At 48.7% G+C, this 27933-nt stretch overlaps 1 protein-coding gene across 1 annotated transcript; it reads left to right on the top strand.

Annotated features, from left to right (window-relative positions):
- The first annotated feature begins 127 nt into the window (after nucleotides 1-127).
- On the top strand, nucleotides 128-27933 carry DRC3 (dynein regulatory complex subunit 3). Its single transcript, XM_060203223.1, has 13 exons — nucleotides 128-578; nucleotides 1691-1853; nucleotides 4172-4288; nucleotides 6329-6495; nucleotides 10123-10269; nucleotides 10983-11102; nucleotides 12528-12640; nucleotides 14292-14466; nucleotides 19258-19383; nucleotides 21097-21167; nucleotides 22585-22708; nucleotides 26373-26504; nucleotides 27640-27933. The coding sequence occupies exons 2-13, from the start codon at nucleotides 1694-1696 to the stop codon at nucleotides 27751-27753; spliced, it is 1566 nt and encodes a 521-aa protein (XP_060059206.1). The 5' UTR covers nucleotides 128-578; nucleotides 1691-1693; the 3' UTR covers nucleotides 27754-27933.

Genomic DNA, 27933 nt, shown 5'->3' with positions numbered 1-27933 from the left:
TTTTGATTCATGAATACATTGGTCAATCTAGCATAGTCTTACTGTTATTGGATAACAAGAAAATCAATCAATCTAGCGGTGGGGAAGAGGTGAAGCTATAAAGATGCCTACCCCTAGAAAGTGTTGATTGGAGGAATGTTTGTTTTTTCTAAGGCTGGTTGGTGTTAGGAGTGTGGCCCCGCCCATAAGAATCGTCACATGACCCATCAACTTTCACCCAGGACGTCTAACACTGACATTCCCTTAGCAACTGGGAGGGCGGCGGCGCGTGGTTTCTGTAGCAACAGTCCTCAGTGTCTGTTACGAGAAGTCAGAAAGGCCTGGCAGGGACAGACAGCATCCCGACTTCACTTGAATTTTCTCCCTGAGGACCCAGCTCGACTCTTCTCACCTGTAAAGCGAACACGTAGACCGTCTGTACACTTTACAACTGTACCCACACAGTGCGGACTCGGCCTGGGCTCCGTTGCAGGTTTTCGGATGATTAAGACATACCCAAGGAGCAGGATTTAAACAGATTTTTACGGGATCCCACCCCCTTCCACCTTCCTGGTCTGATCCTTTTCGTTGAAAGAAAGGTACCCTGCTCACTGGTGATTTACTCGAGAATTTAACTTATGTGTCTGAACTCTGTACTGCAACTAAATTGTTTTCTTTTTTAATATATTGCATTCTCTATTTATTATTTTAATGAGAGATATACACAGGGAACAATTCAAGAAGAAAGACTAGAGCATTGCTCAGTTCTGGCTTATGATGGTACTGGGGATTGAACCCAGGACTTTGAAACTTAAGGCATGAAACTCTTTTTGCATAACCATTATGCTATCTTCCCAGCCCGCGATTTTTTTTTCTTATAGTCTTCATTTTGGTGTTCTACAAAGTGCTTTGTGTGGGGATATTAATACTTGAATTCCATGTCTGTCTCTTGTTAGCTCAGTGTGACTATGAACAATTCCATCTAGGGTCCCAGTTGTGGATGTGCAACCAAAGGTGTAGATGCTTGTAGGGGAGATCCTGGAGCAGCCTTAGTGCTATGAGCCAAGGGGTGGCTGCCACATTTATTTTAGAACTCCTTGAAGTGACCCCAGCCAGGGACCAGAGATATAGCTTACCAGGTAGGGCATATGCATTGCCCAGGTTCAAGCAGAAGCACATAGGAGGTGCTATGGTACTGAGGAAGCTCCAGTGCTATGCTATCTCTCTCTGTCTCTCTCCCCATCTAACTCTCTCTCTCTCCAAATGAAAAGGTGACCCAGGAGTGGTGAATGGCACAGGAGCAAGGCCCCAGCTCTAGTAAAAAGGTTAACAAATAAAAGATCCCCAGTGGGACCAGGTGGTGGCACACTTGTTTGACCATACACATTACCATGTTCAAGGGCTCCTCACCTACAGGGAGGATGTTTCACACATGGTGAAGCAGGTCTGTAGGTGTCTGTTTTTTTCTTTCCCTTTCTGTCTTCCCCTCCATTTCAATTTCTCTCTGTCCTATCAAAATAGAAAGGAGAAAGAAAAGGGGGGAAGGAAAAAATGGTCTCTGGGGATGGTGGATTCATAGTGCCAGCAGCAAACCCAATCAATAACCCTGGTGGCAATAAAAGTAATAATACTAATGAAATAAAAGATCCCCAGTCAGACTGGCCCCCAAAAGGAGAAGTAGATTGTGGAAGAAGATCACAGTGTTTTGCAGACAATGAGCCGGCAGTGCAACTGGATGGAGCCACGGGTGATGGATGACAACATGTTGAAGCAGGCCGTGGGCGAGCAGGGCCCACGTGAGGAGGCTGGACAGCTGGCCAAGCAGGAGGGCATCCTCTTCAAAGATGTCCTCTCCCTGCGATTAGACTTTCAGAGTGTGTATTACAGGGTGGGGTGGGGCCCTACCTAGACCTCCCTGGCTTATACCTTCCCCCTCCCAGCCCTGGAATCCCAACAGACAGGGTCCTGTGATAAAAGAGTCACATAAGTACTAGGAACTGCCTAGACTAGAAGGAGGGAATGCCAGCATAAACTATTCATCTAATCATTCATAAGGGAGGGAAAGAGGGAGAGGGAAAGGGTGAGGGAGAGAGAGAGAGATTGAACTAGAGCATCACTTTGGCACATGAAATGCTGGAGATCAAACTTAGGACCACACCCTTAAAAATCCAGTGCTTTATCCACTTCCTGGGCTGCTATTTCAGTGCTATTAATAAGTATTTTCTAGGGGGGTCGGGCAGTAGCGCAGCAGGTTAAGCGCACATGGTGCATAGCACAAGAACTGGCATAAGGATCCTGGCTCCCCACCTGCAAGGGAGTCGCTTCACAGGTGGTGAAGCAGGTCTGCAGGTGTCTTTCTTTTTTTAAATATTTATTTATTATTTATTCTTTGTTGTCTTATTGTTGTAGTTATTATTGATGTTGTTGTTGGATAAGACAGAGAGAAATGGAGAGAGGAGGGGAAGACAAAGAGGGGGAGAGAAAGACACCTGCAGACCTGCTTCACCGCCTGTGAAGCGACTCCCCTGCAGGTGGGGAGCCGGGGGCTTGAACCAGGATCCTCACACGGTCCTTGCGCTTTGCGCCAAGTGCGCTTAACCCACTGCGCTACAGCCCAACTCCCAGGTGCCTATCTTTCTCTCCCTTTCTCTGTCTTCCCCTCCTCTCTCCATTTCTCTGTCCTACTCAACAACAAACAACATTAACAACAAAAAGGCTACAACAAAAAGGGCAACAAAAGGGGGGAAAATGGCCTCCAGGAGCAGTGGATTCATGGTGCAGGCACTGAGCCCCAGCAATAACCCTGGAGACAAAAAAAAGTATTTTCTAGTTTTGAAAGTTATTACAAAAGTAAATATAGGAAAATGAGGCATATAAACAAAGAGCAGAGCTATTTGTAGCTTCTACAAAAATCTGGGGGAGTTTAGGCCACTCAGATATTATACACAGTATAGAGCCAGTGAAATATCTTACTGGATAGTGGGATGTCTTGCCATGTGCAGGGCCCAGGTTTGAGCCCAGCCCCTACCACTGGAGGAAACTTCTGTGCTATGGTCTCTTTCATTCTCTCTGCCTCTCTGTCTTGATATAAAATAAAATAAAATTTTAAAAATACAGTTATGTATAATGTATTTAACTGGAGCATTATTCAGAACCCATTGTCCACCAGTGATAGACACCAGACTCTGAGTGGTGGCAAGCAGCTGGCAATGTGCACAGGAGAGTTCTGGAACCACAGATCACAGGCACTGCAGTGATCAGGAACCTGCCCCTTCATATGGACAATTTACTCCCATCTTCTCAAGTATCTGATTTCTTTCTTTTACTTATGTATTTATTTATTGCCACCAGGGATGTCACTGGAGCTTAATGCCTACATGACTCCATGGCTCCCAGTGGTCATTTTTTCCCTTTCCTCTAGGTAGATGGTAAGAAACAGGGAAGGAGGGAGGGAGGGAGCGAGTGAGAGTGAGAGCAAGAGAGAGAAAAGGAAAAACACCAGAGCACCACTCCACTGTTCATGAAGTTTCCCCCATAGGTGCTCCCATGCGGTGGTCAAGGGGGTTGAATCCATATCCTCGCACACAGTAATGAGCACACTCTACAGGGTGAACTACCTCCCAGGTCCTGTATGTATTTCTTTGGTCACTTATACAAACATGTCTTTACAAACAGAATTCAGGTAGAGCACTTGCAGCATCAGTAACCACAGACATTAGACATTCCAACAAACCTGGCCAAAAAACCCTCCTAAGAAGTTGAATCAGTTGGTTATGCCTCCCCATACACACAACAATGCAGGGGTTCAGGGGTTAAACCCACAAGCCTGGTTCTATTTGTGAAACTTCAGAAGGAAGAAGAAAGGCTCCCACCCAGGTTCTGTGCCCCCAAGGTATTTCAGCATCTGAGCAGTCCCTTAGCCTGGCTCTGGAGGCAGGAAATGATTTCTGAGCTCTGGCAGGCCACCCACCAGTGGACCTGTTAGGCCCTTCTGTAGCCTGCGCAAGGGACTCAGAACTCTTCAGTGATTGACAGCTCCCCCCCCACACACACACACATTACTAGGCTGACACTGAGCTGTGAGATCTCCTGAGGCATTAGCACTGGTCCTCTAGACTTTCCGTAACCCAGTCGTCACTTCTACCCCAGTTCTCAACTGGGGCAGCCTATGCATCTCTCTGGTTTGTTCCAGACATCCTCTGTATTGACAACTTGTGGCAGTTTGAGAGCTTAAGGAAGCTGCAGCTGGATAATAACTTCATTGAGAAGATCCAAGGCCTGGAGAACCTCGTGAACCTTGTCTGGCTGGGTGAGATCCCTTCCAATGGCTGACATTAGGCCCGCTCGGGGAGGCCCCTTTCTGTGCCCCTATGTGCACCACACAGCTAATTGTCCAGCTAAGTGTGAGGGCATCAGAAGTTCCACCTTCTGAGATTAAGAAACCCAATCTTGGGAGTCGGTCAGTAGTGGAGCGGGTTAAGCACAGGTGGCGCAAAGTGCAAGGACTGGCGTAAGGATCCCGGTTCAAGCCCCTGGCCCCCCACCTGCAGGGGAGTCTCTTCACAGGCAGTGAAGTAGGTCTGCAGGTGTCTTATCTTTCTCTCCCCGTCTGTCTTCCCCTCCTCTCTCCATTTCTCTGTCCTATCCAACGACGACGACATCAATAAAAACAATAATTACAACAATAAAAAAACATTAAAAAAAAGAAATCCAGTCTTTTAATATATTTTTTCAAAATCTGTTTAAGTGGATTTACATATTTATTTATTTATAAGAGAAAAAATAGAACTAGAGCATCACTCTGGCACATGTGATGCCAAGTTTGAATTTATATATATATACATATATATATACATATATACATATTTAAAAACTTAGGGAATAAGGGGAGTCAGGCTGTAGCGCAGTGGGTTAAGCACAGGTGGTGCCACACAAAGCACAAGAACCGGCGTAAGGCTCCCGGTTCGAGCCCCCGGCTCCCCACTTGCAGGGGAATCGCTTCACAAGTGGTGAAGCAGGTCTGCAGCTGTCTGTCTTTCTCTGTCTTCCCCTCCTCTCTCCGTTTCTCTCTGTCCTATCCAATGACAACAATAATAACTACAACAATAAAACAACAAGGGCAACGAAATGGAATAAATAAATATTTTTTTTAAAAAAACTTAGGGAGTAGGGCGGTAGCACAGCGGGTTACGCGCAGGTGGCACAAAGCACAAGGACCACCGTAAGGATCCCAGTTCGAGCCCCCAGCTCCCCACCTGCAGGGGAGTCACTTCACAAGCAGTGAAGCAGCAGGTCTGCAGGTGTTTATCTTTCTCTCCCCCTCTCTGTCTTTCCCCTCCTCTCTCCATTTCTCTCTGTCCTGTCCAACAACAACGACATTAAATAACAACAATAATAACTACAACAATAAAACAAGGGTAACAAAAGGGAATAAATAAATATTAAAAGAAATAAAATAAAAACTTGGCCAGGGCAGACTTTAGCAGCATGACACATTGGTCCCCTGGCATCACATTTATAAGAAGTCCCAATTTTGGCCTCTGAGCCATTCATCATCCAGGGTAGCATGCAGCTCTAACCCCAGCCAAGCCCCAAAAACTTTGATGGGGAAAGCAGTTTCATTCCCATAGATAGGAAATGTGGGGTGGGATGGATTCTGCCTCCCAGGAGCTGTGACATAGCTCACCTGCTACATGTCTAGGGAGGAATGGCCAGTATGGTTTTTGGCACCATCCTGCCTAGTTCTGTGGCTTTGAGCACATTGCTGGACCATTCTTTCTCTCTCTTCTTTTTTTTTTGGGGGGTGTTATGCTAGACCTTTCTAAGCTGTAGCTTCCCAAGTGATCAACTACATTCCAAAGCACTAGCATGGCAAAATAGCTCGCTTGGATAGTGCACTACTTTGCCATTGTGTGACCCAGGTTCAAGCCTGACCCCCACTGCACTGAAGGAAGTTATGGTTTCCCTTACTCTCAGATTCTCTCAATTTCTCTAGCTTTAGCTATAGGGAAAGAAAAAAAAAACTGTCACTCAGGACTTATCACAAGCCCCAATACAAGTAAATTACAAGCCATGCATATGGGTGGTATCATTCTTGAAACACCTGTTCACATGAGGGACAGGCCATATCTGTCTTTTCTGTCTCAAGATGCACTGTTTCAGATCCACTCATGGGCCTCTCTGGCCCATGGCCCCATCCAGGAAGCATGTCAGAGCCAGGGTAGGAAGGGCAAGTTGCAGGCATCCACGTGCAACTTCTAGAAAATTCTTATGGAACAACTCATCAACTAGAAAGTGGTTCCTAGGCCCCTTGTCTCAGAATGCCCCTCAGAGCCCTTTGGCCTTCCAGATCTGTCCTTCAACAACATTGAGGCCATTGAGGGGCTGGACACACTGGTGAACCTGGAGGACCTGAGCTTGTTCAACAACCGCATCATCAAAATCGATTCTCTAGATGCTCTCACCAAGCTTCAGGTGCTGTCATTGGGCAACAATCAGATCGACAACATAATGAACGTGAGTGCCAAGGGCACAGGGATACAGGTCATAAAAGCCACCAGAGAGGTCTGTGGCAGAGAAGCACAGCCTTAGCTTTCTTGATTGCCCCCACTTCTCCTGGAACAACTACAAATCCAGATTATTCCACCAGATTTCTTGAGTGTCGGAGAGATAGTCATTGGTAGGATGCCTGTATTGTCATGTGCAAAGTCCAGGTTGAAGCTTGGACAAGGAAGCTCCAGTGCTATTGTGTCAGCCTGTTTTATTTCTGTCTATGTGTATTTCTTGCTATCTCTCTAGCTGAATGAGAAAGCACCCCTTAGCAGTAGAATCATGCGTGCATGAGGCCCTAACCCTGCAGAAAATAAAAAGATTTGTCTCTATAAGCAAAAGAGATACAAAAGAGAGACCAGAGTACTGTTCTAACATGTTGAGTGATGTTTCTGACCTTAAGTGCTTTTTTTGCCATGTCTACTTCCAGCATGGCTGAGTCCCTCCTAGGAGTGAGGTATTTGCAGCAGCAGGGGAGTATGAGGGTGGGGGCTTGCAGGAAGGAGGGACATTGAGGTTTGTAAGGTCAGCCTAGCCTGCACAAGTCACCATGCAAACAAGGGCATCATTTATAGGCTTTATTTTACTTTCTAATGTTTTATGTATTGACTGATTGATAGAGACAAAGAGAAATTAAAGGGGAGATAGGGAGAAAGATACCTGCAGCACTACTGCATTGCTCTGTAGGTGAGGACCAGGAAGGGGCTTGAACCTGGGTCCTTACACATAATGTTTTCTATGAGTGTGCCATCACCCCCCCCCTTTTAAAATGTATTTATCAGTTAATAAGAGGGAAGGAGCATCACTCTGGCACACACAATGTCATGGATGAACTCAGGACTTCATGCTTGGAAGTCCAACATTTTATCCACTGCACCACCTCCTGGACCACAGCACTGGTGCTCTTTCAGCAACATCTGGTGTGGCTTTGTGATGGGACAGCCTTGAGCTGGTTGGAGACTGTCTTCATGGAGGGTGCCTCCCTAGCAGAGGGAGAGCTGGTGTCACTGAGGGGGGCTTGTAAGGTATCAGGAGAGGGCAGGTGGATTTCACTCTTATTTTTAAAATTTATTTATAAAATAAAAATTATCAACAAGACCACAGGATAAGAGGGGTACAATTCCTACCACCAGAGTGGTGTCTCCCATCCTCTACCATGAAAGCTTTTCTTTTTTTTTTTTTCCTTTTCCTTTTTAAATTGTTTTTATATTTATTTTATTTATTTTTTCCCTTTTGTTGCCCTTGTTGTTTTATTGTTGTAGTTATTATTGTTGTTGTTGTGGTTGGACAGGACAGAGAGAAATGGAGAGAGGGAGGGGAAGACAGAGAGGAGGAGAGAAAGATAGACACCTGCAGACCTGCTTCACCACCTGTGAAGCGACTCCCCTGCAGGTGGGGAGCCGGGGTTCGAACCGGGATCCTTATGCCGGTCTTTGTGCTTTGCTCCACCTGCGCTTAGCCCACTGCACTACAGCCCGGCTCCCCATGAAAGCTTTTCTATTCTTTATCCCTCCGGGAGCATGGACCAAGGATCATTATGGGGTTCAGAGGTGGAAGGTCTGGCTTCTGTAATTGTCTCTCGCTGAACATGGGTGTTCTCAAGTTGATCCATATTCCCAGCCTGTTTCTATCCTTCCCTAGTGGGACAGGACTCTGGAGAGATGGGGCTTCCAGGGTACACTGGTGATGCTGTCTGCCTGAGGAAGGCAGGTTGGTGTCATGGTAGCATCTACAACTTGGTGGCTGAAAAAGCATTAAGATATAAAGCAGAACAAATGTTTAATAATTTTTTCTTTTTTAATATTTATTTATTCCCTTTTGTTGCCCTTGTTTTATTGTTGTAGTTATTGTTGTCGTTGTTGTATTCAACAACAACTGACTCCCTTAATAATTTTTTTAGTGGGAGTTGGGAGGTAGCGCAGCAGGTTAAGCGCACGTGGCACAAAGCGCAAGGACAATGTAAGCATCCCAGTTCGAGCCCCCGGCTCCCCACCTGCAGGGGAGTCGCTTCACAGGCAGTGAAGCAGGTCTGCAGGTGTCTATCTTTCTCTCCCCCGTCTGTCTTCCCCTACTCTCTCCATTTCTCTCTGTCCTATCCAACAACGAAGACAGACAACAATAATAACTACAACAATAAAACAACAAGGGCAACAAAAAGGGAATACATAATAAATAATAATTATATATATATATATATATATATTTTTTTTTTAACCAGAGCACTGCTCAGGTCTGGCTTGTGGTGGTACTGGGGATTGAACCTGGGATCTCAGAGCTTCAGGCAGAAAATTCTGTTTCATAAAACAATACACTAGCTCCCTGGTCCACTTTTTTTTTTTTTTTTTTTGCCTCCAGGGTTATCACTGGGGCTCAGTGCCTGCACTACAAATCCACTGCTCATGGAAGCCACCTTTTCCCTTTTGTTGCCCTTGTTGTTTATTATTTTGGTTGTTATTTTATTGTTGTTATTGCTGCCGTTGTTGGATAGGACAGAGAGAAACTGAGAGAGGAGAGTAAGACAGAGAGAAAAATAGACACCTGCAAACCTGCTTCAGCACTTGTGAAGCAACCTCCCTGCAGGTGGGGAGCTGGGGGCTCAAACCGTGATCCTTATGACAATCCTTGCACTTTGCACGATGTGCACTTAGCCCACTGTGCTACCACCCAGCCCTCTCCCCATTTTCTTTTTCTTTTCTTTTTTGCCTCCAGGGTTATTGCTGGGGCTCAGTGCCTGTGTTACAAATCCACTGCTCCTGGCAGCCATTTTATTCCCCATTATTGTTGTTATTGTTGTGTTGCTGCTGTTGTTGTATTGCTGCTATTGTTGTATTGCTGCTATTATTGTTGTTGGATAGTATAGAGAGAAATTGAGAGGAGGGGAATACAGAGGGGGGAGAGAAAGATAGACACCTGCAGGCCTGCTCCACCACTTGCAAATCGACCTCCCTATAGGTGGGAAGCTGGAGGCTGGAAACTAGGATCCTTATGTTTTGCACTGTGTGCGCAACCCAGTGCACCACCGCCCGGCCCCCAAACTTCCTTTTTTAACTAACTAAATATTTGAAGGTTTACTTATTTCTCCTGTGAGAGATGGACAAAGAGATCACTCTGGTACACGTGGTGCCTGGGATAGAACCTAGGACTTCATGTGGGCAGGTCCTGCGCTGTACCCACTAAGCTACCTCCCTGACCCACAGATGTAGCATTGAGGTTGTTTGTTTAAGATATATATAACACTAGATCCTCACTCTGGCACATGCTTCACCAGGAATTAAATTTGACACCTTATGCTTGAAAGTACAGTGCTTTACCTAGTGCACCTCCTGGGCCATATGATCCATCTAGAACTGATTGGAGTTGTGACCACTATTTCCCAGGTGGTGGAGTGACTGAAGCCAAGGGTGCAGGTATCCTGGGCCGTCCCCTGGAGGTGGAGGTGAAGGTGGAGGAGGTGGAGGAGGTGGAGGTGAAGGGTAGCACTGGGCCTGCCAGGATCAGCCCAACCAGCAGGAAGGCTATGCAGAAACTGTTTACATTCCAGTGGGTGAGGGAGGGGCGGTACAGGCTGAGGAAAGCTCCAGTCTCTCTCCCCAGCTCATCTACCTTCGGCGGTTCAAGAACCTGCGCACACTTAGCCTGTCTGGAAACCCCATTACGCAGATGGAGGACTACAAGCTGTTCACCTGTGCCTACCTGCCAGACCTCGTGTACCTGGACTTCCGACGCATCGATGATCACACGGCGAGTGTTCCCTGGGCCCACAGCTCTGCTGGTGCTCAGCTTCCAGCCTGTCTTCCCTCAACTATTATTTATCTGGTATTTCTAGGCCGGTCGACACCCAGGATGCACAGTTTGCCCTTTCTGGAAGTTTCTGGGTCCTGAGTAGAAGCTCTACCACTAGGTTACATCCCAGACTCCAATGCTTCTTGGTTTTATTTTTATTTTTTGTTATTTTTATGTATTTACTGGATAGCAAAAGAAATTGAGAGGGAAATAGAGAAGACAAAGAGACATCTTCAGAGCTACTTCACTGATTATGAAAGTGCACCAGTGATGTCACAATCTGGGTGGGCTCAGGCCGAGAGCAGCATAGGACCAGCAGAGGGCAAAAGCTTAGGATCTCAAATCTCACAGCACCTGGGGAAGTCCTGTGCAGAACCAGCACCCCTGGGCAGGAAGAAAAGATTCCACACATGCATGGGTGGGCCTGGAGAGAGGGTGGGCACAGAAATGTCTGGGGTAGGGGCAGCTTCCCAGGAGTGGTCCCAAGAGGACTCTGCAGTTGAGGGGCTTTCAGGCAGGAGTCAGAACATATGCAAAGGCCCTATGGTAGTAGCAACCATGGGAGCAGTGATTTGAGAAGGATTCTCAGAAAGATGGGCCACCACCATGTACTCTGCTTCCAGCCTCAGATGGCACAGGCTAGCACCGAGTAACATCCTCTTGACCCCCAGAAAGAACTGGCAGAGGTCAAGCACCAGTACAGCATCGATGAGCTGAAGCACCGAGAGAACCTGATGCAGGCACAGCTAGAAAATGAGCAGGTCCAGCGGGAAGAGCTGGAGCAGCACAAGGTACTGGGAGGAGGCTACTCCCCAGGCCCTGCAGCAGGCTGCTGCTGCTGTTTGCCACCAGGGTGATGCTTGGGCTCAGCATGTGTGTGTCCACTGCTCTCCATGGCCATTTATTCTTTTTGACAGAGGCTAGGAGACAGAGATAGAGAGGGAGACAAGGAGGAGAGACACCTTCAGCACTGCTCCACTGCTCATGAAGCTCCCCTCCTGCAGGTGGGGACCAGGAGCTTAAACCCGGGTCTTCAAGTGTGGTACATACATGCTTTATCAGGTGCACTGCAGCACAGCTCCAGAAACCTGATTCTGCTGGGAAACAGATGCCAGGTGGCAGTGCCATGCTCTGATGGGGCACATGGTTGTGTGTCACCCATAGGGATGGCTCCATCATGGGCTGGGGATGAGAAAGGCTGTGCTGAAATAGTCTCTCCTTCCCTTTCTCTGTGTGTGGGGGCTGGGGGGAGTGGGCAGAGCCAGTGCAGATGCAATTTCACTGCTCTCTTGGACAGACTTTTTCTTTCAGAAAGGCAGAGAGAAAGGGTGAGAGGGGGCCAGGCAGTGATGCATCTGGTTAAGCGCACATAGTACAAAGCACCAAGGACCCATGCAAGTATCCTGGTCTGAGCCCCTGGCTCAACCACCTGCAGAGAGATTTCACAAACAGTGAAACAGGTCTACAGGTGTCTATCTTTCTCCCTCTCTATCTCCTGTCCCCTCTCAATTTCTCTCTGTCATCTTCAATTAAAAAAAATGGCCACCAGGAGCAGTAGATTTATAGTGCTGGCACCAAGCCCCAGCAATAACCCTGGAGACAAAAGGGGGGGTCTGAGATAACACAGCACCAGAGCATCACTCTGACACATGAAATGCTGGGGATGGAATTTGGGACCTCTCTATCCACTCACTGCACCATGTCCTGAGTAATAGTGTCTCTTTTTCTCTTTCTTTTTTTTTTTTTTCCTTACCGGAGCACTGCTCAGCTCTGGCTTATGGTGGTGTGCAGGGAATTAAATCTGGGACTTTGGAGCCTCAGGTGTGAGAGACTCTTTGCATAACCATTATGCTATTTACTCTGCCCATTTCTCTTTTTTCTTAAAACTATAAACAACTCCCTGTGGTGACTAGGCAGTTCCAAGTTTCTTGCTCAGCTAAACCCTGGATTTATAACTAGATCCTAGCTGGCCAGCTGCCCTCAGCACTCACCACCCCCATCCCTCTGCCAGGAGAATCCATGCATCACTTTTAGTCCTGTGCCATCCCCCTAGACCCTAGTACTAGCATGCTATGCCTCTTCCTTGCCTTCTTCAGAATGCTGAAATCCATGCTTCATGGACCACTCCACTAGACTGTCAGTAACCCCCACACCCACTGGCAAGACCCAGTAGAAACCTGGGTAGATTCTCATTACTGCTGTGCTTCTGACTATAGGCCGCATTTGTTGAGCACATGAATGGCTCCTTCCTGTTTGACAGCATGTATGAGGAGGATGCAGAGGGCAGCAAGTTGGCATATCTGCCTGGTGTCAATGAGCTCCTGGAGGCATATCCTTCTTGCACAGAACACTGCCTTCTGGCAGCCCTACTCCCTGGGCCACAAGTCTCCCCACCCCCCACCATGAGATCCTGGAAGGCAGAATACTTCAAAGCAGGGTGCCCAAGGGAAACACAGGGCCAGGCTGGCTGAGCTGTGTGTGTGTGGGGGGGGGGACTATAGCCCACCTCTGAGATGCCCAGAGCCAGGTTCCTTGTCCCTGTCCATGCCTATACATTCCACACATTCACTCACGGCCACCCCTGTAGGGGTACTGGTTCCAGTCTCACCTTATACTTGGGGACACTAGAGTGGGTGGGGATGACTTGTTCAGGGTCATTGAGAAACTGAGCTGTGACCCCTGTTGGCTGGCATCCAGAGAATGTGACTGGCACTTGTCACTGTGGCTGTGGCTGGGGAGAGCTATCATGGAATTCACGTGTGAGTGCATGTGGGACTCAAGAGTGCACTCAGAGCAGACACAGAGCCACAATTCACAGGGCTTGGAGAAGCCACCATTGTCATGAGAGACACTTACCTTAAAAACTCAAAAATTGGGAGTCAAGGCAGTAGAGCAGCAGGTTAAGCGCACATGGCACAAAGCACAAGGACCGGCATAAGGATCTCGGTTTGAGCCCCCAGCTCCCCACCGGCAGGGGAGTCGCTTCACAAGTGGTGAAGCAGGTCTGCAGGTGTCTTTCTTTCTCTCCCCGTCTTCCCTTCCTCTCTCGATTTCTCTCTGTCCTATCCAACAACGAATGATGACGACAACAATAACCACAACAAGGCTACAACAACAAGGGCAACAAAAGGGGGGGAGGAAATGGCCTCCAGGAGCAGTGGATTCATGGTGCAGGCACTGAGCCCCAGCAATAACCCTGGAGGCAAAAAAAAAAAAATTCTGGGCTGGTTGAGTGCACACATTATAGTACGCAAGGACCCAGGTTCAATTCCCCAGTCTCACCTGCAGGGGGGAAGCTTCACTAGTGGTGAAGCAGTGCTGCAGGAATCCTTCTCACTTTCAAGTTTTATTATCTTTATTTATTGGCTACAGACAGACAGAAATCTAGAGGGAAGGGGGACCTGCAGCCTGACTTTACCATTCAGGTGAGACCTGGGGGCTCAATCCTGGGTCTTTGCATACTGTAACATGTGCACTCAGCCAGGTACACCACCACCCAGCCCCTTCTATCTCTAAGTCTCCCCCTTCCCTCTCAATTTATCATATATATATATATATATATATATATTTATTTACTAATGACATAAAGAAGGGAAAGAAAGAGAACCGAGGGCTGGAGGTGGGAGGTAGCGCACCGGGTTAAACACACATAGTATGAAGTGCAAGGCCCCGCATAAGGAGCCCAGTTAGAGCTCCAGCTCCCCAACCGCGGGGGGAGGGGGGAGGTCACTTTACAAGTGGTGAAGCAGGTCAGCAGATGTCTGTCTTTCTCTCTCTCTCCCTCTATATAGCATTGCTGTGGCACATGCAATGCTGAGGTTCGAACCTGGGATTTCATGCTTATCACAGCACCACCTCCTATGCCACCAGGGTGCCTTGCTTTAGTGTGTCTTCCTTCTGCTCTAGAATCTTCCCCTATAGCCCCCACTCCTAGCTCCCTCATCCTCTGTCCTTGCTGCCCTTCCTTAACGGCCCCTCACCTACAAGGACAAGTTTGTCATCATCTGCCTGAACATCTTTGAGTACGGCCTAAAACAGCAGGAGAAGAGGAAACTAGAGCTCGACACTTTCAATGAGTGCATCTCTGAGGCCATTCAGGAGAACCAGGAGGAGGGCAAACTCCGGATTGCCAGATTCGAGGAGAAGCACTTACTGGTAGACACCCCTCCCTACACCTCCTACTGTAGAAGTCAAGCCCTCAGAATGCCTGGGGTCATCTGGGATTCCAACTCCATGCCTCTGTTGGTCTTGAGGCTGCTGTGACTCTAGAGGCCCAGGGTCCTAGCTCCTACTTGCCAGAGCTCACAATCAGGCTCAAAACCAAGGTTCAGCCTTCCACCCATAGCTCCTCACCCTGCAGGGCTGAGCCAAGATGGCCTGTGGGCCTCCTACACTGAATTCACCCCTGGGGGTCAAGCTGGCACCATGTCACTGCTAATTATGGTCACACCAGGTCCAACAGGATGCTCACTCTATATATTGCAAGCTACCATGTGTGATCATAAGGATTTGAGCCCCAGGCTACTATGTAGGAACATCTGCATAGGGAAGCTTCATAAGTGGTAGAGCAGTGCTGTGGTGTCTTTCCTCTCCTTCCTGATCTCTCACCCCCTAGCTAGAAAAAAGGAAAAAAAAAACAATACTAGAAAGGTATATATTATAAATCTTAAAATATATATATATGATGCACAAGGACCCAGGTTTCAGTCCCCTGTCCCCACCTGCAGGAGAAAAGCTTTCTGAGTGGTGAAGCAGCACTGCAGGTGTCTCTCTCTCTCTCTCTCTCTATTTCTGGCTGTCTCTATCCAATAAATAAAGATAATTAAAAAATAAATAAAGGGGGAGTCAGGCAGTAGCACAGTGGGTTAAACACACATGGTGCGAAGCACAAGGACTGGCGTAAAGATCCAGGTTCAAGCCCCTGACTCCGCACCTGCAGGGGAGTCGCTTCACAGGCGGTGAAGCAGGTCTGCAGGTGTCTGTCTTTCTCTCCTCCTGTCTTCCCCAGCTCTCTCCATTTCTCTCTGTCCTATCCAACAATGACATCAATAACAATAATAACTACAACAACAATAAAAAACAAAGGCAACACAAGGGAAAATAAATATTAAAAAATAAATAAAGGATCACTTTAAAAGAAAGAAGCAGAGGTTTCAAGCTGGTATCATGTCAGGGCTGGCAGATGCCTTATCTGGTATAACTCATGTCACCATGCACAATGACAAAATAGCCGAAGCCGGGTGGTAGCATAGCAGGTTAAGTGCCATGTGGTGCATAGCGCAAGGACCAGCCTAAGGACAAGGAAAATAGCCATTCATTCACTGCCACTCTCCCGAGCTGGGAAGCCAGAGTTCAAGGACCCCTTCATTCAGACTGAGTGTATTTTTATGAAAGGGTTTTGTTGTACTTAATTTGTTAATGAGATAGAAGAAGAGCATCATTCTTAGCACATGCAATGCTGGGGATTGAACTCAGGACCTCATTCAGGATGAGTCTTACAGTACAAACAGGAGTTGTCTGGGGATAGTAGAGGAAGAACACTGCACCCAAAGAGGCAGCAAAGGAGCTGCTCCCTGAACTTTGGAACCCAGTCTACATCAGGCCACTCAGTCTCACCCCTCAGATAGGGACCCTAAATGCTTGGTTTCTTTTAGTCCATGTTACTTTTACTATTATTATTTTTTTACTCCAGGGTTATTGCTGGGGCTCGGAACCTGCACCTGCATGTTGTTATTACCAGAGCACTACTCAGCTCTGGCTTATGGTATTGTATGTAGGGGGAATGGAACCTGGGACCTCAGAGCCTCAGGCATTAGTCTGTTTGCATAACCATTATGCTGTCTCCTCCAATCTCCACTGTAATATTTATTTACTTATACCAGAACAGTACTCAACTCTGCTTACAGTGGTGCTAGGGATTGAAATTGGGACCTCAGCACCTCAGGCATTAAATTGTCCAGCCCAAGAATTTATTAATGAAAGAGAAAAGGAGAGAGAAATAATGAGATAGTAAAAGAGTGAGAGAGAAAACCAGAGCATCACTCTGGCATATGTGATGCTGGGGACTAAACCTGGTAACTCATGTTTGGGAATCCAATGCCTTATCCATTGTACCACTTCCCAGGCTGCAGATAGCATTACTATAAGCTAAGCTTCTTTCTTTATGCAACCACTTGGTCTGCAACATCAGGGTATCAAGTTTCTTATAAAACTGCTTCTAGTCAAGAACTTTCTCTTAATGATAGAGACAAGATAATGACAGTGACAGACAGGAGAAGCAGATTATCACTCCAGTACATGTGATGCTGGGGCTTGAATTCAGGACCTCACGCTTTTATGTCCAACTTTATGTAATTTCCTAGGCTGTGGTTGTGAATTTTATTTTGCCTCCAGGGTCATCGCTGGGGCTCGGCAGCCATACTTTTTCCATTTTTATTGTTGTTGCTGAATAGGACAGAGAAAAATTGAGAGGAGGGGAAGAGAAACAGACACTTGCAGCCCTGCATCACTGCTTGCGAAGTGACCCCCCTACAGGTGGGGAGTAAAGGGCTCAAACCAGGATCCTTGTGCAGCTCCTTGCAATTGATACTATGTGCACTTAACCCGGCGTGCTACCACCTGGCCCCCTGGTTGTGATTTTTTTTTTTTTTTGGCATCCAGGGTTATCAATGGGGCTCCGTGCCTGCACCACGAATCCACTACTCTTAGAGGCCATTTTCCCCTTGTTGCCCTTGGTTGTGAATTCTTAAAGCACAGCAAGACACAGGATGATTGGCTCCCATGCTTCCTGGCTCCCTCCCTGCTCTCAACCCTTTGCTCTGTGATCTGATTCATCACCTTTCAGGATGGTGATGAGCACCCAGTCAGAAGCTGAGCCCTGTCAGCTCTGTGTCAACTGAAACACAGATGTATTTTGTTTGGCTCAAAGATGTTAGAGGGTGTTTGCAGTAGCCAGCTGACATTAATATCTGGAGAGTTTCTGGGAAGGTTGTGGATGCCAGCTTCTCTGGTGGCAGCTGTCATCAGGGCCAGGGTGCTGCTATCTCTTCCAGACTGGCTGGTCTCCAACCCGTGTGGCATGTCCTCTCTGACATTACTTGCTTTCTTTCCTCTTGCCAAGATGACTGGAGTTCGATTCCTATGAGGCTCTAACAAAAAGACAACTTTTAAAAAAAATATTTATTCCCTTTTGTTGTCTTTGTTTTATTGTTGTAGTTAGATAAGACAGAGAGAAATGGAGAGAGGAGGGAAAACAGAGAAGGGGAGAGAAAGACACCTGCAGACCTGCTTCACCGCCTGTGAAGCGACTCCCCTGCAGGTGGAGAGCCGGGGGCTCAAACCGGGATCCTTATGCCGATCCTTGCACCACAGGCGCTTAACCTGCTGCGCTACCGCCCGACTTCCAAAAAGACAACTTTTAAAGAAATGTTTAGATACAGGATGAGACAACAGAGATACCACAGTAAGGCTTCACCACAACTGAAGCTTCCCCTTTTGCAAGGTGCTCCCATGTAGTAGTGGCTTGTGACTTGAACTTGGGTCCTTGAGCATGGCAAAGTGTGTGCTCTACTGGCTGAGCTATCCCCAGGCTCCCCTCCCTGATATTTCATATCTAGTCCCTAAGCCTTAGGACAGCAGGTGGTCAGCCAGGTGACACCATCTGATGCCCAACCACACCCTCAGCATCAAGAGGCCACAGTCTGGGCTGTACTCCTGCTGCCCCAAGTCCCATCCCAGTGGATGCCTGCTGGAGCAGGCCAACCCCTCAAAGGCTTCTGTGGAGAAGCTGAGTATTCAGGGCCAGTTTTTTTTTCTTTTTTTTTCCCAGGGGTGGGGTGGGGGAAAGGCAGGGAAGGTCCATGCCTGAGCTGAAAGCAGTGGTCCCCTCATAGCCCATACCTGGAGCCTGTGGGGCCTACCTTGTGGAACCTGGCCTGGAGATTTTCTGCAGTTCTTGGGGTCCTGATGCCCAACCCAAGTTGAGTCCCCTGTCTGGGAGGTTCCCAGATTCCAAGAAATGAGGGGCCATTTCTTCTTGAAGGGCCTCTGCTAGCTTGTTCCTACATTCCCTGGGTCCCTCACTGGGTCAGAGCTCCCAAAGCACCCCCTTCCTATGCCCAGGGGCAGGGTTCAGGGTCTGAGGGTCATCAGGATGTTTTGAGAAACTGAGAGAGCGACCCAGTACCTGGCATCACATGTGCCAAAATGAGCTCTAGCTCTATTCTTTCCTAAATATTTCTTTTTAAAAAATTAGGGGTGCTGGACAGTAGCACACCTGCTTAAGCATACCACATGCAAAGACCAAGCTTCTAGCCTCCCTCTACCACCCCCCTGCAAGGGGGAAACTTCACAAGAGGTAAAGCAAGTACTTCAGGGGTATGTCTGTGTATCTCCGTCTGATGCTTCCCCTTCCCCCCACAAATTCTCTGTCAAATAAAATACATATAGGAAAAAAATGGTCACCAAGAGCAGTGGCACTGAACCCCAATAACCTTGGTGGCGATTTAAAAAAATAATAAAATTGTGTGCAAGTAAGCATGTATGTGAGAAATGAAGGCATGGCTCAGGTTGTCTAGACTTGGTGTCACTGTGAGCCTGGTGTGTCCCTCCCAAACTCAAGTTAGTTCTCGATTTATGGCTGTAAGATGTCTCAGTGCATGGAAGAGCTGATTTTTCTTCACAGACAGAGGGGGTGGGGTGGGGAAGGGGGCTGGAGAATGGCTGCTGTTGGGGACCCAGGGTACAGGGCCAGCATCCATTTGATACCCACATCTGTTTATATGCTGGGCTCTGTGGGCACTGCTGGCTTCCTCAGGGTCTGCCTGCACCTGCTGCAGGCACTTCCTGCTAGGGTCCCTTGGAGAAGCCCCTCCTGGGTCTAGGCTCAGGCTCGCCTCTGCATTGCAGTGAGCCCTGGCTTCCTATAGCTTAGGCTGTCGTTCACAGAATCTGAGCACCATCCACAATGACTCTGAAACCACCGATTCGAAGGTCATGGAGTACAGTGAGGACATCTCAGAGCTGTTCAATGTGCTCATGACGCTGGAGATGCAGCTGGTAGAGCAGCTGGAGGTAAGGCCAGGCCCCAGGCACACATCCAGTCACAGTAGGCCAGCCATAGGACCAAAGTCAGACCAGAGCCTTTGCAGAGTGCACTCCCCACCTGGCAGCACCCTGTGAAGCTCTGCATCCCAGCCAGGCATGCTTTGCCCCTCAGATATTGACACCTCCAACATGGGACATATGTCCTGCAACTGGGGATAGTAGTGTGAAGAACCTGCGGAAGGGTTCGGTGAGGCTGGAGGGCTTCAGGGAAAAGGAGGAACCCTGAGAGCTGCATGAGGTTGAGATATTGGGGGCCAGCTAGCATTGCTGGGGGGGGGGGGCGATCTTTCTGCCCAGCACCTTGCAGACTATTTGGTGTTAGGTGACTCATTCAAACCTGACCACACTAGTGAGAAACTGCCATGCAGAGGACCCATCTCAGGGCCTGGAGAAGTGACTCAGAGGTAGAATATCTGCCTCATATGCCTGGGGCCCTGCATTTGAAATTAGACACAGCATAAGAAAACAACAGAGACATAAGTCAGGACTCCATATCATTGTTGGATAGGACAGAGAGAAATTGAGAGAGGAGGGGAAGACAGAGAGGGGGAGAGAAAGATAGACACACCTGCAGACCTGCTTCACCGCTTGTGAAGTGACTCCCCTGCAGGTGGGGAGCCGGAGGCTTGAACCGGGATTCTTACACTGGTCCTTGTGCTTTGTGCCACATGCGCTTAACCTGCTGTTCTACTGCCCGAATCCCCCGCCTTCTCCATTTCTATCTCTCTCTCCCAGAGAAAAAAAAGTCTAGGGGTAGGGGGAGGCAGAAGGTGTCTCACCCAGTGGGACATACTTGTTATGTTAACATGCATGAGGACTCAGGTTTGATCTCCAGGCCTTATGCCTTATGGAAGCGCCTTTAGGGGGGAAGCTTCATGTGAAGTGGAGCAATGTTGCAGTACCTCTTCTTCTGTCTCTCACCCTCTATCCAGAGGAAAGTTAGCATACCTGGTTAAGCACACAGTACTAAGAGCAAGGATCTAAGTTTGAGCATTCATCCCCCACCAGCAGGGAAATGTTTCACGTGCAGTGAAGCAGGTATCTCTCTCTCCCTTTCTAAATGTCTGTGTCCTATCCAACAAAATGGGGGGAAAAAAATGGCCACCAGGAGCAGTGGATTTATAGTGCTAGCACTGAGCCCCAGCAATAACCCTGGTGGTAAAGTAAAATAGAGCAAGTCCAGTGAAGGCTCACTGAGGTTTCTGGAGCTGCAGACAGTGGAGAATCCAAGACACTGTGGGCCAAACTGGCTCTTCAATGCTCCCTCCTGGTCTTTCAGAGCTGAAGAATAGGTACCAGTGTGTCTCAGGGGAGAGGAAACTCTCTGGGTCTCTGAAGTGTGGGGCACCTGAACAGATGTCACCAAAACAAGGGGCTGGCACTGCTGAGGCTTGGAGCAAGGGTGATATGGATCACTCAGGAGCAGTGAGTGAGATGAAGGTACTATGTGCTCACAGTAGGGCCATGGGGAAGAGGGAGCTGAGTCACAGGCAGCTGCTGGGTTGGAGGAGTGTACCACTCCCCCCGCCCCCATCTCAAGGGCTGGGATTAGAGGAGGCACTGGATAAGATCAAGGTGCACCCCCTGCTAAGTGCAGGGAGCACCCTCTGGGAGCATTGCTGGGCCAAGCTAAGCTCATATCTCCACATGCGTGTTCTCAGACTTCTTTCTCATTCCCAGGAGACAATAAACATGTTTGAGAGGAACATTGTCGACTTGGTGGGTCTCTTCATCGAGAATGTCCAAAGCCTATATCCTTTCTATAACGGTCCTCTTGGAGGGCCAGAGGGGTGCTGCTGGCCCCAATCCACACTCTGCCTATCTCCAGGGAGGATCGGGGCAGTCCCTGCAACTTCTTTTTTTTTTTTTTTTAGAATGCCATAGCATATTTTTATTTATTCTCTTTTGTTGCCCTTGTTTTATTTTTGTAGTTATTATTGATGTCATTATTGTTGGATAGGACAGTGAGAAGTGGAGAGAGGTGGGGAAGACAGAGAGGGGGAGAGAAAGATAGACACCTGCAGACCTGTTTCACCGCTTGTGAAGCAACTCCCCTACAGGTGGGGAGTCGGGGGCCAAACCGGGATCCTTAAGCCGGTCCTTGCTTTGCGCCACCTGCGCTTAACCCGTTGCGCTACTGCCTGACTCCCAGCTTTGTTCTATTTTTAAAGATTATTTTAATATGAGAGAGCATCCCTCTGGCACATGCGATGCTGAGGATTGAACTTAGGACCTCATGCTTGAGAATTCAGTGCTTTATCTACTGTGTCCACTCCTGGGCTGCAAGTACTGGCACCTTTAACAGAGGGCAAGGGAGAGTCAATCTTCACAAGGCATTGGAAATAGAGGCATTTAAAACCTCCAGTTTCTTGCCAAGGACAAAGGTCACCTACACAGCATGGAGGCTTGGCAACCACTTGGGACATTTAAAGAATGTTCCATGGAGCCTGTGGGGGGGGGGGTCTCCAACCCTCAGAACAATGGTGGCCTTGTGGGGCTGATGGCCTGGTGCTGCGGGGGGTGGTGGTTTGTGGGCTCCCTAATTCACAGAAGTTCTGCCAAGTGTGTTCCCAGAGGGATGCTCATGGCCATGAGTCCACACTCCAGAACCCCAGCACCCCCAGCCCCACTGTGTGGCAGGTCCCCACAGGGTTAGTTGTAATGATGATGTCAGGGTTGGGAGGCTACCCTCCTGCCACCTGAACTCAGGTTCCCAGGAGGCAAATGGCTATGCTCCACTCAGAAGCCACTGTCCCAGCCAGTCACAGAGATTGGGAGGGGGGACCAGAGGCCCAGGGTGAGTGGGGCACAAGGTTAGGACTGAATGAGGACCTAAGCAGGGGCTGGAGGGACCAAGAGGAAGGGGCTGGGGAGGCCATTCTGGGTAGCATAGGAGTGTGCAAAGGCCCTAGGGAATGGTAACACTGTGGCCACTGGGAAGCTGGGCTTCAAACACTGACTCTGAATGCAGGGAGCCAGAGTGAGAGGCCAGGCCAGAAGGAACTGGCGTGGAGGGGAAGGAGGCAGAGGCACTCATGGAGCCCAGTCCTGGGGAGGTGTGTATGTGTGTGTTTGGAGAAAGCTGAGTTACCCCGTGTTCAGGGTGCTGTGCCGGGTGGATGGCAGCCAAAGCAGGGCTGGGCACCTTTGCTTAACTCTGCACCATACGATGGCCCAATGCCGGGATCTGGAAAATCACCACCATGAGAAGCTTCTGGAAATCTCCATCAACACACTGGAAAAGATTGTCAAGGGTGACCTGGATGACGAGCTCCCAGATGACGTGCGCTCGGTAAGGGGGCCTGAGGCCAGGGCTCGAAACCCAGCCATCTCCTTACTTTGGCAGAGGCAGGCAGTCATTCCCTTTGTAGTGCAGCTGAGAGGACAAGTGGAGCTGGAGGGCTGTGGCCTACCCAAGGGTCTTTCTGAGGCTCCAGCTACCCCCACTACAGCAGCAGCCAGATGGTCAGTGGCCCCCATGTTCTGCAGGGGGCTGCCATTCTATTAGGGTGCTAAGGGACACAGAAAGGGAGAAAAGAAACAGACACCTGCAGCACTGCTCCACCACTCCTGAAGCCTCCCACCTACAAATGGGGACCAGGGGCTTAAACCCAGGCCTCGCATGTGGTAATATGGGTACTCTACTGGATGTGCCACTGCCCAATCCCGGGAGCCTGCTTTCATTCTTCATTTGCTCCACTCAACCCTTCTCAGCCTCTCTCTCTCTCTCTCCCATCACCTTGGGCTTTGTCCTAGCTGGCTGCCTCTTTGTTGCCACCACCACCCCCACCCCACTGCACAATTTGTTCTTCAAGTAGCCAGGGGCACTTGAACCCCAGACCCCAGCACCTCGTGCTTTTGCATAGCACCCTCTAGCAGCTTGCACCCCTGGCCTTTCCGGCTCACTCCTCCCAGTTGGTGCTGTCAGGCAGACACTCTTTTCCTTCAAGCCCCTTGAGTCCAGCTTGTCCTTGCCACTCTGCTCTCAACTCAAATGTGGGTTCCTGGGAGAGGACATCTCCCCCCACACACACACACTGAAAGCCCATTGTCTCTCCATCTTTGTCAGAGCCAAATCTCAACTTCAGACTGGCCTGTATCTGCTTCTGTGGCTGTTTATGCTGTACCTGGGCTGGAGCAGCATGGATGCCGTCAGCCCCAGGCCCCTGTGTGACCAGTAAGGTGCAAGCAGTCACTCAGGGAGCCTCACTCTGCTGTATGATGGCCATGTCCTGCAGTCACAGGTCCCTTCTGGTCCCTGAGGTGCCAACTGCCCCCTGGATACCAGAGCTGCTGTTGAGCTGACCATGAGGTGACCTCCTCTCAGTACCTCCCTCGTTGGGTCTGCTGTTCCCAATGGGTATGTCCCTGAGTAGTGCCCCTTCCCAGTGCCCGAGACACACAGGTAGCTGGGCTGGCACATCCCCAGACCCAAGTGATGTTGCTCCCAGAACACTAGGGCCTGCTGTAGGCTGCACACCTGGATGTCAGCTGTCAGGCAAGAGGCTTAGGTGTGTGGTCTCTTTGCTTGATCTCTTCCACCCTCCCTCCCTATGGGAAAACAGAAACAAAAACACTTGAAAGGATAAACTTATGTGCACACTCTCTAGACTATATGAACAACTTACAGAACAACTTGTAACTGATATTTTGAGATTATTTCTCTCTCCCCTCTCTCTCACTAGAGATGAAACCCAGGTTTCATACATGCACAGCTAGCATACTCTAACCACTGAGTCACATCCCCAGTCCTGAAAGTCACTTTTTCAAACCTTACCCCTTTCATTTTTATGCTAGAAATGCTGCACCACACCTGCTTTCAGAGCCAACTTTGATGTTGCCCCCCCCCACCCTTTAATTTCCACCAGTTATCGCTGGGGCTTGGTGCCCGCAGTAAGAATCCACTGCTCCTAGTAGCCATTTTTCCCTTTTTTTCCTATTATACTAATATTATAATATATATTATAAATTCCTATTATAATTAATACTATTATTATATGACAGAGAAATTGAGAGGGGAGGGGAGATGGAGAGGGAGGTAGATAGATACATACAGACCTGCTTCACAATTCATGAAGCTTGCCCCTTGTAGGGGCAGGGCTTAAACACTTGTCCTTGGGTGTAGTAATATGTGTGCTTAAGAGGTGCGCTGCCGGGAGTTGGAGTTGGACGGTAGTGCAGTGGGTAAAGCGCAGGTGGCACAAACCACAAGGACCAGCATAAGGATCCCGGTTCAAGCCCCCAGCTCCCCACCTGCAGGGGAGTCACTTCACAAGTGGTGAAGGTCTGCAGGTGTCTATCTTTCTCTCCCCCTCTGTCTTTCCCTCCTCTCTCGATTTCTCTCTGTCCTATCCAATAATGACATCAATAACTACAATAAAACAACAAGGGCAACAAAAGGGAATACATAAATATTGTTTAAAAAAGGTGCACCACCACCCAGCCCCTCTCTCTCTATCCCCCTCCCCACTGAAAATTTCCTCTGTCCTATCAAGTAAGAGGGAAAAAATGGCTGCCAGGAGTAGTGGATTCATCATAGAGGCAAAGCTCCAGCAGGAAAGAGAGAGAGAGAGAAGAGGAAAGAGGAAAAAGGGGGGGGGGAAGCCTATGGCCAGATAAATGGGAAAATTGAGAGGATAAATTTAAAGGGTGAACAGGGTAGATAGCATAATGTTTATGCAAAGAGACTCTCTTGCCTGAAGCTCCAAATTACCAGGTTCAGTCCCACAGCATCACCAAAAGCCAGAGCTGAGAGCAGTGCTGTGTTAAAACAAAAACAAACAAAAAGAAGTTTAAAGGGTTTATTTACCACAGGACTTTCCAGAACCTACTCTGGAAACTGTGGGGCTGGGCAGTTGCACACCTGGTATAGCACATGTTACCATGTGTGAGGACTCAAGTTCAAGCCCCAGGTCTCCACCTGCAAGGGGGCAGTTTCGCAGGCCATGGAGCAAAGCTACAAGTGTCTCCTCTCTCATCCTCTATCAAAAAGAAAAAAAAAAAGGGAGGGGGCTCTGTGAATGGTGGAGCTGTGCAGGCATGGAGCCTCAGCAATAACCCTGGTAGGGGAAAAAAAATCTGATGTAGAGCATTTATGACCTTTGTCCAGTCCTTCCCTTCCCAATGGAAGCAGCTGCTTGCTAAGTACTCCAGTACCTCCCCTGCTCTGGACAGAGGTCATGCTTTTTTTTTTTTTTACCAGTCAGCTCTGGCTTATGGTGGTGTAGGGGAATTGAACCTGGGACTTTGGAGCCTTAGGAATGAGAGTATCTTTGCATAACCATTATGCTATCTACCCTCCACCCTGCACATGGTCTTATGCCAGGTGTACAATGGTTGCCCTATGGACAAGAAAAACAGCCAGGCCTGAGGAAGGATGGTTGTTTTTGGTAGCTTCCTGTAAGAGCAAAGGGGAACTACCCGAAGGGCACCCTCAACTTAACCTGGCTAGTGGGGAGCCATGAAGACAGTGGGCGGCTGAGGGCCTCTGGTATGTGGGGCCTTGTGAATTTGGAGCTGCCTGGAAACCCCCAAGGGGGAAACTTCTCATTTCCAGATCACAAACAGCTTCCAGATGAGTCAATTCAGAGATAGTCAGGATTGGTGGATGGGGGTGCTATGAAGCCACCCTGGTCTCTGTAGATCACATCTGGTTGACTCAGCTCAGACAGTCCCTCTGCTCAGGTCCAGGGGACACTGTTGCCCAATGAAGTTGAAGGGGGCTGCCATAAGGCTAATTCAAAGGTGGGCTCTGAGCTAGAGAAAAAGCTCACATGGAAAATGTGCTGCTTTGTGACATAAATGACCCAAATTTGAGTCTAGCCCCCACCACACTGAAGGAACCTTCAGTGTATGGTGTCTCTGTTTCTCTCTCTCCTATCCTCTGCCTTCCAGTGCTGACTTGGTGCTTGGTGAGTGAATAGAAACACGCCCCTCTGGTCTTTCTTGCTCCCCAGCTCTTTGTTGACAAAGACACAATTGTCAATGCAGTCGGGGCATCACATGACATCCACCTCTTGAAGATTGACAACCGAGAAGACGAGCTGGTGACCAGAATCAATTCCTGGTGCTCACACCTAGTGGACAAGGTGAGGCAAAGCCACCCAGCCACTGGCCAGAAAGCAGGTGTTCCAGCTATTGGGAGCTCCTCATAGTGAGAAACCAAGAAGCATGAGCAAGCATTGTAGATTTCCACACCAAAAGCCCAATGTCACCTAGCCTTTTCCCTTTTATCTATTTTTGTGGATCTAAAGCCTCACCGATAATTTGAATTCACTAGTCTCAGGTCACTTTTTCACTTAAAGGGAAATACCACGGCACCAGAACTTCCTAATGTCATGGCACCTTCCATGTCAGGGTTTGAGCCTGGGCCATACACGTGGCATGGCAGGCACCCTACCTAGTAATCTCTCCAGTCCTGCTCATTTAGACATTTTTTCTCCCACCACTCATTATCGATAGGGTTTAGTCCCTGTATAACACCACTGCTCCCAGTGGCCAATTTTATCCTTTGGTAGAGGGTGAGACATAGAAGAGATACATGCAGACCTGCTTCATGAAGCTTCCCCCTTGCAGGTGGGGACTAGGGGCTAGAACCTGGATCCTCACACATGGTAATGTGTGCTCTACTAGGTGCACCACTACCTGACCCCAGTCAGATTTTGAAGCCTATAAGCTTGTTTATCTTTTCTTTGTTTTCTTGTTGTATTTTTGTTGTTGTTGTTGATGTTGTTGGATAGGACAGAAAGAAATGGAGAAAGGAGGGGAAGACAGAGAGGAAGAGAGAAAGAGGAGGAGGAGAGAAAGATACCTGTAGACCTGTTTCACCGCCTGTGAAGCAACTCCCCTGCAGGTGGGGAGCCAGGGGCTCGAACCGGGATCCTTAGGCCAATCCTTGTGCTTTGTGCCACCTGCACTTATCCTGCTGCGCTACCACCTGACTCCCTTTTCCTTTTCCTCCAAGGTTATTGCTGGGGCTCTATGCCTGCACTACGAATCCACTGTACCTAGAGGCCATTTTTCCCCCACTTTGTTGCCCTTGCTGTTGTAAGCTTGTTTTTCTAATGCCTCCCTCAAATACACAGGTTAGCAGGGCACAGAGGCCTTGAAATGAATGAGAACCGTAGCTATGCCCACTTGACAGAAATGCTTTCCCTCAAACTGTGCTCAATACCAAGACATGGCCCAACTGTCTGAGGCCAACACATGGAGCTTGGGTTTCAGATTCACAAGGATGAGATCATGAGGAACCGCAAGCGTGTGAAGGAGATCAACCAGTACATCGACCATATGCAGAATGAACTGGACAACCTGGAATGCGGGGACATCATAGACTAGGGTGTCTGCTAGGCCATGTCACAAATGGGAGGGGCAGTGCAGGCACACTCTTAACTGACTGCCTTGGAAAAGACTGGTGCTGGCGGTTCTCAGCTCATAGCCCCCACACTCAGTTCCATCCCCTCCAAAACCAGGGAAAACTCTAAAGGCAGAGAAAAATAAAAGGATTATATCAGTATT

Source organism: Erinaceus europaeus, chromosome 12, assembly GCF_950295315.1.
Source record: "Erinaceus europaeus chromosome 12, mEriEur2.1, whole genome shotgun sequence".
NCBI classification, from domain to species: domain Eukaryota; kingdom Metazoa; phylum Chordata; class Mammalia; order Eulipotyphla; family Erinaceidae; genus Erinaceus; species Erinaceus europaeus.
The sequence above is the reverse complement of the archived record's forward strand: the minus strand, read 5'-3'. Positions and strand labels throughout refer to the sequence as shown.

Excerpts from the sequence above, each read along its gene's own strand:
- DRC3 (XM_060203223.1), top strand. The coding sequence starts at position 1,694 with ATGAGCCGGCAGTGCAACTGGATGGAGCCACGGGTGATGGATGACAAC. Across the intron at positions 4,289-6,328 it reads CGTGAACCTTGTCTGGCTGG|ATCTGTCCTTCAACAACATT; the intron begins GTGAGATCCCTT and ends TTGGCCTTCCAG. Across the intron at positions 14,467-19,257 it reads TCGAGGAGAAGCACTTACTG|AATCTGAGCACCATCCACAA; the intron begins GTAGACACCCCT and ends TGTCGTTCACAG.